This window comes from Magallana gigas, chromosome 2 (assembly GCF_963853765.1).
Source record: "Magallana gigas chromosome 2, xbMagGiga1.1, whole genome shotgun sequence".
Taxonomy (NCBI): Eukaryota; Metazoa; Mollusca; class Bivalvia; order Ostreida; family Ostreidae; genus Magallana; species Magallana gigas.
Genome location: NC_088854.1, coordinates 30335431 through 30346161, shown reverse-complemented (window position 1 = coordinate 30346161; position 10731 = coordinate 30335431). Strand labels below are relative to the sequence as shown.

At 34.9% G+C, this 10731-nt stretch overlaps 1 protein-coding gene across 2 annotated transcripts; it reads right to left on the bottom strand.

Moving 5' to 3' along the window:
* Window positions 1-2429: 2429 nt before the first annotated feature.
* On the bottom strand, window positions 2430-9700 carry LOC105341954 (glutaredoxin domain-containing cysteine-rich protein CG31559). 2 transcript variants are annotated; one of them, XM_034446263.2, is made up of 5 exons: window positions 9038-9700; window positions 6172-6198; window positions 3669-3905; window positions 3297-3362; window positions 2430-2741 (listed from the first exon to the last, which is right to left on the bottom strand). In XM_034446263.2, exons 1-5 carry the CDS (start codon window positions 9551-9553, stop codon window positions 2553-2555), a joined length of 1035 nt encoding a protein of 344 aa, XP_034302154.1. In that variant the 5' UTR covers window positions 9554-9700; the 3' UTR covers window positions 2430-2552. The 2 variants fall into 2 exon arrangements, with proteins under 2 accessions (XP_034302154.1, XP_011447024.2); XM_011448722.4 differs by lacking the exon at window positions 6172-6198.
* Window positions 9701-10731: the final 1031 nt, after the last annotated feature.

Sequence of the window (10731 nt, the reverse complement as noted above, 5' to 3'; positions counted from 1 at the left end):
CAGTGCACTATGCCAGCAAGCAGAACTTACCAATTGTTACACACCTAATGATCGAGATTTTACAATAACACGTTGTCAAAATTAATATACAGTGCACCCAGCAAGATCTAGTATGTGTTACATTATGACTAGGAGTGTTATTCTGTAGGTTATTCAACTTGAAATCAAACTTAATCATTAATGTAACCAGAGACATAAATAACATGTTATTTATGTCTCTGATAAACTGATAAAAAAAAAACAACGGGCGCCTTTATACATTCACTAGGTCAAGGGGGACAACTCGCTTGTGCTTCAAGTACTCCGCCGATTTGATTGAGTACGAATCAAAATGAAGTATTCTATGTATTTGTTTGCAATTTGACGTACACATTTTTTTTTCAAATATTTGATTTTTAGCAACGCAGCAAAAGGGGTTCCAAACATCTTTCTTAAATTAACATATAGAAAAATTAATGTAGAAAGATCTACCGCCCCCTCCCCAACTTTTTGAGACTGTTAAAATTATAGGGAAAATAAGCTAAGGGAATAAATAAAAAAAATTAGACTCGAGACCCCCACCCTAATAACCAATGGATTAGGATTTTGAAGATTGACAAAGATTTATATATTTTTTTTATGTTGTGATACATGTACTTTCAAAAATGCTCCGTGCATGCCTGCATGTCTTTTACAATAAATTAATGCCTGTAGATACTTTCAGGCAGCTTACTTTAAGTAAAATACATGTAGTAGTTGACTTATTACGTGTCCGTTATTTAAAACTTTAAATAGATTATGAAAATAGAAATCTTTGTGATGTAAAATGGGAATTCCAATATTTTCGGAATGATCGAGTGTACAATGACAATAGCACTGCAGGGTAACACGATTCTACCCTGAAAACGTAACCTCCTTTATTCTTTCAGGGACTTGAATGAATCAATATTCGAGAATAAATTGTTATGAATAGCCGCAGTGGGGGTTTGGATTTGACTTTTTTTTTTAAATTTTTCTATTTTAAAAAATCATCCCGTTTACAAGGATCTGTATAGTTCTCTTAGAGGTAGAAGAATGAAAATGAAAGAAAATGTTGTAATGCTACACAATTGAAAATATGTTATATAATTCTTCCTGGTTGAATTTATAGGTGAGAGCTGGTTGAATTTATAGGTGAGCAAGATCTGGCTGGTATGTGGTGATTGAAATAGTTCGCTCCTTTATCATATCTCATTGTTCATAAAATCAATTCACAAAACTGAAGATTTTTTCCCCAATTAAACAGATACAATAACATTTTGAAAAATTGCCAGGTTTGAACGAATCAGGAAGTCTAAATTTAAATATAAAAAAGATGGTCTGATGTGATTTGTATCTGGTGGTTTAGTATTACAGGAATTCAAACATATTTTTACGTAATTCACGCAGCGATTCAGAACTTCTGTTTAATTTGATTTTGCAATGTTTTTGTGTAGAAACAGGAAAGGAATGACAAGATTTTAGTCAAACCTATTAATAAAACGTAAGCAGACGACATCATATATACATGTTTTGAAATCACAAGAACGTATCAATTTATTTCATCGTAATACATCAATCATTGCACACATTGGCGACTAGATAAATATTTAAAACAATCATACAATGAAATTAAAAAAAGAAATAAACAAATGCGTATATATTTTTGTAGATATGTTCATGACGAACAAACATTGACTCAGAATTCTATAAGAAGTTTGAATGATTAAACATGGGGAAGCAATGTAAACGCGGAAATGTTGGATGGGTGGAAATTTTTGCGAATCCAGGAGACCTATTTTTTTTAAATTAATTATTCGGAGGGAAAAGACTTTGCCAACGTTCCAGAAAATTGATACTGTTGGTACTACTTTACATTTGCAAAACTTATTCAAACGTGACCACTTGGTCGCAATTCGCAAAAATTCTTTCCCACCAAAAATTATAACGTTTCTTAAGTTTACATTTCGTTACCCCATTTTTGTATTTTGTGTGGGAGTGTTGACTGTTCATGAAATAATGTGTACCGTTTCATTCATTCATTAAATAAATATATACAGTCATTCCTCTCAATATTTTGAACAATAAAATGCAATAATACAGGTATAACAAGATATTATTTGTACAGATATTTGCGACATCTTTTAACAAGTCAATTCACTTTTGGATATATAGCAGTCTATGCAATGCACATATAGCAAACAATATTTGTAAACCATTTTCTTCATAATTTCTACAATTATTTTCAAATAGTACATTGAATATATGCTAACCATGTGGCAGGTTGACATAGACAACGATTTTATAACATTAACATGAAGTTTCTTTAAAGTCACACATAAACACATTTTCTCATAATGACGTGTAGAAAGACATGCGTAAAATTGTAGCACGTTCATGATCATATTAATTTGTTCACAGTAATATTTCCAACTGTGAATTATAAAAATAAATGAACCTTCACAAAATAACAAATCTTTGGCATAATGGGACTTCTTACTGTCCTATTTAATAATATATATCGCCAAAAGGACGAATTTTAAAAACTCGTGACGTCACTCCTGTTGGTCAAGACACAAGTCGCATCGTAGCAGTCCATTTTCGTCACACTGCATGCATCGAAGAGCACAGAATTCATCCGTGAAATTGTTACGTCGGAGGGATTTTTTGCTTCCATGGCAAAAGTTACAGGGCATATACCGATAGCCACCACATTTTTCACATGACGATTTCACATCAATTTTCTGAAAAATAAATCAAACAGACTTCGTGATTTACAAATTCATTCATCATAATTCATATTTATTATGACTAACCATGATGAACATTAACAAAATGAAAAAAAAAAAATAAATCCTTTTTTTTTTAAATTACCAAAAAAAATTACGACCAACATAAATCCCAAAAGATAATGCGTGTAATAAATGAAATAAGCGCCAATTAAGGAGAGGGAATGAGTTTAGTTCGACTGGTGTAATTGGGTTATTTAGATACTACTGTTTATAATTAATTATCATATACTGTTTTCTTAGAACGGAAGGACAATTCTGAAAAGCATGGGGAAGAAATGTGATTTCTAAAAATATCTTATAACAATTATTTAATTCAAACACACACACCTTAAAGAATACAGGGAAAAACACCATGTAAATTTTTCCTGGTTGCTCTATAAAAATTTAATTTAGAAAATTCTTATCAAACCAAAATTATCCAAAAAAAAAAGAGCGGGAATCTTTTTTATGTAATCCCCCCTCTCGCCGTTCTACGGGTCCGATTTTTTTCCCTTCTTTGGTACTTACAGTAAAATTGGCAAGAATATGGCGTAACTCTCCAGATTCGTTGAGTCTTTCCAAGTTTTCAAGTGTCTGCAAAAAGAAGCAATAGCAATTTACAAAAAGTAAGAAACATAACAACAGGAAGTAGTTGTCATCTGAAAGGAGCTAGCGTCTCCATGAAATTAATGCCCAGTCTTAGAAACGGAAAGAAAACATGTAATTACAACACAAAAACTGTGAAATCAACCAGAGATGTGAAATTTACATTGAACTTGACGAGTTAAATTAGTGGACCTGAGTTTGCAAAATTGATTTAATGTCACCCTGTAAAAAATACGAGAGAGAGAGAGAGAGAGAGAGAGAGAGAGAGAGAGAGAGAGAGAGAGAGAGACCTACCCCCAAGGAGGCACCATCAGCGAAGACTTGTGGTAGAACTATTTCGTTCGTATTTAACCTCTCCATCAACTCCTTTTGATTTTCCTTGCTCATGAACAAATCTTTTTCTTCGTATCGCACCATGTGAGTTTGAAGCATCTTCTGCAGTTTTTTGCATCGGGCGTGTGTCGGTCTTACAACAGTCATACTGGTAGTATAGATGATGATTTTGCCCTTCTCGAGGTGTTTGTAATTTCGCTACAATATAATCGAGATATAAACATTTCATATCAAGGCATTACATTATTGTATAGGTAAAAAAGGCGGGGGGGGGGGGGGTGTAAAAAAATATATGTACTTAGTTCAGGGCCCTTACAAGTTCGAAAAAAGATATTTGCAAACAGCATACAAACCTATTAAAAAGATATTGTATCTATAAAACACGTTTTACTTCGTTTGCAAAGCAGCAAATAACAGAAAGCAAAGAAGGGCAAATTGCACTTTTTAAAGTTTCAAGGGTATAAGAGCCAAGTTGACAATTTGGGTGTAAATGGCTCGAACAAACAGACTTAGGTCTTCGGCGATACGTCAACCTGTCATGGCTTTAGAGAAACTGTTTGCTGTATACTTGTATTAAGGGAGTTGAAAGTTTTGTTTTACAAATGATCAACAACTTTTAACGAGTTAAAATCTTAACCATTTTTGGGGGTTATCCAATGTACGCATGCGTAAAGCAAACTGTACAAATAGCTTCATCATTCGTGCATAATAAAATCTAGATCATTTATTGATTGGGGAAGGTTACAAAACCTTTTCAGAGAATACTCAGTATACTGTATTCAATAAATTCATTTATCTTAACAAAATTAGCGTGTCGTAAATCATTTTTGTCAAATCCGTTAACAATATCAGAGCATTGATCGTTCGGAGTATATACAACCATGCTATCAAACATGTTATAACTGAAACATTTCAGTTTTTCCTGTAAATAAATTTCACTGAGGCGTAACTATATACAAAAAGCTTTGTAGAGAATTCATACGTGTCAATCATGATTTCATCAATGAAAATGCACTAAAAAAAATTTTATGATAAAAAAAGGATGAAAGAATTTTTACATCATCAGTATGTAAGTAAACAAAATTGGGAATAGAAAAAAAGACATATACAGTATATGTATCACAAATGGTCTCCATCTTTGAATAATTCAGTATAACCTTTCTCATTTGTGTCAGGATTTTGAAAGCAAGGGAAGCATTCAGCCCAGGAGACGTGGCTGATCAATTATTAATGAAAATTGCTTCGCAGTAAAGCTCTGAAGTGTAAAACAGTGTATGTATACATATATGGAAGATACACGATCGTCTGCGACTTCATTTGTAATCAGTTGATGGATGAAATCCATATATATACGCAAACATTTAGATTAAATAGAACAGAAAAACAAAATTGCAACACAAACAAGCAGGAATTACACACATTGTTAATTTTCCCAAGGTACCATTAATCACAAAGGCTGTACGTTTATTAACAAAAACCAAAACACTGTTCTTAATATTTTTGTGAGGATATTTGATCAAGGACAGTTCATCATCAATATATTGTCTATTTTGGAGTGGCCCCCTGTAGAGACATTTAAGGGCTTTTAACGCCATTATAAAATTTCGCACTATGGTCAACAGATTTTATGCGTGTTGTTTTGTGTCCCTTCGGGGTTATTTCACTCAAATCGAGATACACCAATGTCGGTAAAGGTCGTTAAAAGTTGACCTTTGTTGTAAAAACGTGCAAAACAGCGGGCTAAATTTAACGGGATAGCTAACACCACAACCCCCTTAAAACATTTTAATTATACTAATAGCACATCTGACCTATAATAAATTTTCTTTCTTCTTTTTCTAATGATGGGACGGATTGATGAGACAAAACTAATGCCATGTGGACATAAAAAAACGCAGTCAAAGTGATGATGACTTTTTAGGCTAAATGACAAAATAATACAATCATGTGAACATACAAAAAAAGAAAATCCGGCAAAATGATGTTGGTTTTTTAGCCTTAAAAGACCATCGAATCGTGAGAAGGATGACATAAACCCTTCCTCACGTGACCCTTCTCTTTTAATCTCAATCTTCAAGATTTACTACAGGTATTTCAAACAAGACTTCTAGACTGTAAAAACCAAGTCCTTTTATCTTTTGGTTTACAACATCGTACATCCGCCGAAAATACAACCCCCCCCCCTTTCCAAAAAAAAAAACCACTTTAAAAATTAACAACATAAAAAACACATTTACCACAACAACAAAAGTCAATGTCAACTCCACAACTTGTTATCTTTTCCCAAACATTCAAACATTCATCACATTCCATTAATCAAACCACATTTGGGTACATTAGATGGAGAGAGAGAGGGGGGGGGGGGTCAAGGAACTTGTGATGGTTTATCAGTTTTTGTATGGGACATGGCCGTGAGGAACGTATAAACACACCAAACACATAACCATTTAATTTCTCCTCATACCTTTTCTAAACTCGGTTCATCCTCCTCCTAAAGAATTGATTTGTGAAAATGATCTTTTTTAATCAAACCTTTACCAGTGAAAGGTATTATATTGCGTTAATATACAAATGCAGTGATATATAATCTCACTGACGCTGACGGGGGAAAGCACATTATACATGTACAATATTGCAAAATTACGGGTCGATTTCTGCAACTGCAACTAAATACTTGTTTCATCTCTTGAATAACTTGTGCTTTAGCGATTCAGAGGTGATTTTTTTGTGGAAAATAGGAAAATTTACATATATTTGCAAATATCGAGCTATTTCAAATAAGGAAAGGTAAAATTATTCGAGACGCTTGCATGCATAAATCGAAATTCGTGTTGTTGGTTTTTTAATTTTTTTTTTCGCACATTTCTTTCATTTATTATATTATGCACTATGCATTATTATTTAATCTGCCTTAAGGTCTCAATCATATTTGCACAGAACCAACATACCAAATTTCGTCTTATTTTCAATAGGTTCCTTTCCTCGGCTGACTCATGCAACTGCGATATTATGTTTCATTTCAGTGTACACCTCAAAGTTTACATAATAGAACTCGTGACAAAATACATGTATAAGATCTCTCTCTCTCTCTCTCTCTCTCTCTCTCTCTCTCTCTCTCTCTCTCTCTCTCTCTCTCTCTCATCTATAAAACTATCCAAACTGCAATTTATGCAAAAGCATATATTTATCTGGGGGCTGATATACATGTAGTGCAAACAAAAGCAGACTAGATATCTGGGGACGGTTGAAATATTCGGCAGTGATACCTATACATAAGCATATGCAAGATTAAGTTTAGTTTATACAGGTAAATTAATTTTATATATACAATGTAGTTCTAATTTGATAGCCTAGCTATCCCTAAACAACTGCACTGAACTGTAATGAGACCTGCACTTTTGAGATAAAACCAATTTGTTCAATAAATCATATATTTCGGGTCCCTGTGTATATCATATATATTCAATGCGAAGCCGCGTAATGGATTTATAATCTGTCAAAACTTTTAAAATGACTCGGTGCTGGGACAATAAAAACTAGATGATTGTGACGGCGCTTGTGTCCATTCTTTTTCCTCAAATGCTGTAAAGTTAGGAGTTACAACAGGGTTAGGGCAATCGTGATAGGGGGCTAGAATTAGAGGACTAAACATTCTGAAAGATAGCATTGTATGGAAGTTTAACCTCCAGATAAAACTTTGTGAAATAACAAGATCATCGTGATAATATAGGATAAAAGAAGGAGACATCTTTTTAATTTGTATGTGTATTCATAACAAAATAACAAACTACCTCTCTTGTTTAACAGACAGCGCATTCCTACACCCCGGCCAAAAATGTGACCCCTCCGTGCATGCACGTGTTGTGAAAGTTTGTTTGATTTTTTTTATGGAGGGGATTTCTCATAAATCTTTTTGAAACGTCTTTATTGCTGTAGTCGACGAAACATTCTATTTAACAATTTCTGGTATGTCAGAGAGAGAGAGAGAGAGAGAGAGAGAGAGAGAGAGAGAGAGAGAGAGAGAGAGAGAGAGAGAGAGAGAGAGTTTAATTTGGTATAATGTAAAAACGATGTCAGAATGAAGCAAACATTTCCTTGTTGATACATTGTATTTTTTTTCTCATTTTTATTTTTTTTAGAAAAGCCCCACTTGAACAGTGTCAAGAATCCAAAGACCAGGAAGAGAATTTTAAACCCAATGTGTATGGCTGTTATAGATTTTATGTTTTTTCTTGCTTAGAGATCAATTTTTACCTTGGGCTTGACACTTAATACTTACTGTCATTCATATATCTGCGATTTCCTTGTATATATAGGTACTTGAGAGTGAGTTGAGACATAATTTTTGACACGGGTATGTACCTGAAGAATTTCTGTGCAGCCCACCTACAGCTTTTGTTACTACTTTGGCAAAAGGAAAACATCGAAGTAGAAGAAAAGAAGGAAAAGAAACAATGCCCCATATTTTTATACACCGTCCCAGGTCACGCCGATGCAATGTAAATACCCTTATTGTTTGACTTGAATATCGTATTTCCTTTTTTTCAAAACCTCCACCCTGTATCGCTTTCTATTTTAAGGAGAATTTTGATGACTCAAAAAAATTAATTTGGGTAAATTTTCATCCTTGTGTCACGAAGTCTCAACATTTTTCCATCATCAATGAAAGTTTTTATTTAATAAAACGCCATGGAAACTTGCGGATTTTGTTTATCTCTTGTTTGAAGATGTCTTGGATTAACTTGAACGGTTCAAACATGACGGCCTAAATCTAGGACTAGCTAGCTATTGGGTTTCCCTGGCGCTGCTACATTGATTTTGAATCTAGTCGGGTACGAGAAGAACATATAATCTTCGGTACAGAACTGTACTATATCGATTGATCAAATATGCACGATAGCATTTTGTCCCTGGAATCAATACTAAAGCAATTAGAGCCTAATTTGAGATAATTATCTAAACAGGCTCGGTTATAGTATGTGAAAGACGACGTATCAAAAATCCCTATGAATCTATAAGCTTCAGCAAATCCAATTAAGGTCAAAACCTGTATTTAATCCAATTTAACCAGGTTCTAATCAAAAGTCAACGTTTTCTTACATGTCGCGACATCAACATGTTGATACGTATTCCGCTAATTAGTTTGACGCAATGGAAATATCGTAATAAATAGAAACATGAAAAAACATATATTTTTATCCTAATTAATCAGACAATGAATTGTGTTTCTTGTGACACGCTATAACGTAGGATTAAATTAGCGAGGGACGTGTGTTTACACCTTTTTGTCTAATTTATGCCCATTATATTTTCTGCTTGAGGAAACTTACCAAGGTCTCGCCGGCTTGATGCTGTAGGAACGTGGCAATTCCAGCCCTCACCCTGTTCCGGAATCCCCGGACCGTCCCCCGGGAACTGACGATCTGCTTCTCTTGGACAGTGCTGGGGTCGGAAACATCCCGCCTCCCGGCGTACGTGTTACTCCTCACTACATTAGCCTGAGGCTCACTTGTCCCCCCACCACCACCACTCACATTAGTACTCTCAAAATTCGAATCAACAGACAAATGTCTTAAATGTTCTGCCAACTCTTTCCTGCTGTAGCCATTCCTTCCAATTTTGTTGTACTTTTTCTCTAAATTCCCCCAGTTCATCGCCGGCTCTGATTCTACACGGCGAGGCACCCTACTCTCCGGTTGGGCGTGGCCATTATGTAGTCGTGCCTCGTACTCCGACCTTACCTCGGTTTTCATTCCATCCGTGTTGTTATTTTTATCCTGAAAGTCTGCCTCTGAAGCGAATATTGGTTTTTTCTTCAGCAGACCACCCGATCGCACACCTGGCATCTCTGCTCGTAGTAAACCTTTACCAATTCACCTTTTCCATTCTCAAATCCAAGAAAAATCACAAATTCCTTTCTTTTTTTTTTAAATCGATAAAAATTATACAAAGGCAATTCGCACAAATCTTCATTCAAACACTCCACATGTTGACAATATAGCGATCACGAATAATAATGCACAATCAGCTGTCATATCCCTTACCTGTATCACGTGACCTTTACGTCACGATTAGAGAAGATACACCTGAGCGTGGAAGTATAAACTGTACCGTATACTAAGTACATCCATTGAATATATTATTGTATTAAGATAATCTTTATGAATTTGAATTAAAATTGTGGTAAATAAAGTGTACTTTCCAAACGGTCATGGTGAATCTATATAAGAATCATTTTTACGCCTGGTCTAATCTATTAAAATATAAAACATCTCCTGCTAAGCCAACCTTCGAGTGTAGGTCTTTGAGATTTAAATACAAATACTTTGAAGACAAAATATTTATTCAAAAAACGGTTCAATAAAATCGATATCGTTAATTCCTAAATCCTACAGCTGCTTTATTTTTCTTCTTACTAGACAGTCGATACATATATTCCCATTCATATATTACTAGATTTGGGAGAGAGAGAGAGAGAGAGAGAGAGAGAGAGAGAGAGAGAGAGAGAGAGAGAGAGAGAGAGAGAGAGAGAGAGAGAGAGAAAATTTTATATGTTTAAATGAGATAGCGGCAGAGGGAGGGGTGATAGAGAGTTGAGATGTTTTAACTGCAGAGGAGGAGGACGGGGATGAGAGGAACTCTTCTCAAACTAAGGCAAGCGATGATGGACTATGATGTTTTCAGTTACACACTGTATTTTCTTTTGAGAAGTGGACAGGCATAGCCTACATCCACGGGACAGGCATAGCCTACATCCGTGGATGTAGGCTATATGCCTGTCCACTTCTCAAAAGAGAATATTACACACTGCATTTCATGGTCTCGCAGAACAGTTATCATTTTAGTCCCCTTCTTCCAATGTACGGTCATGACACTGTTATACATGCATAAATAATACATACATGTACTTCAGTAATCGAATTATCAAACCTGTTCTACCGCACGCGCTGTAATCTGTGCATCCCCCGACGTTGTGTACTGCCTCGTGGATTACCCGTATTATTATAATACAATATATCTTGAA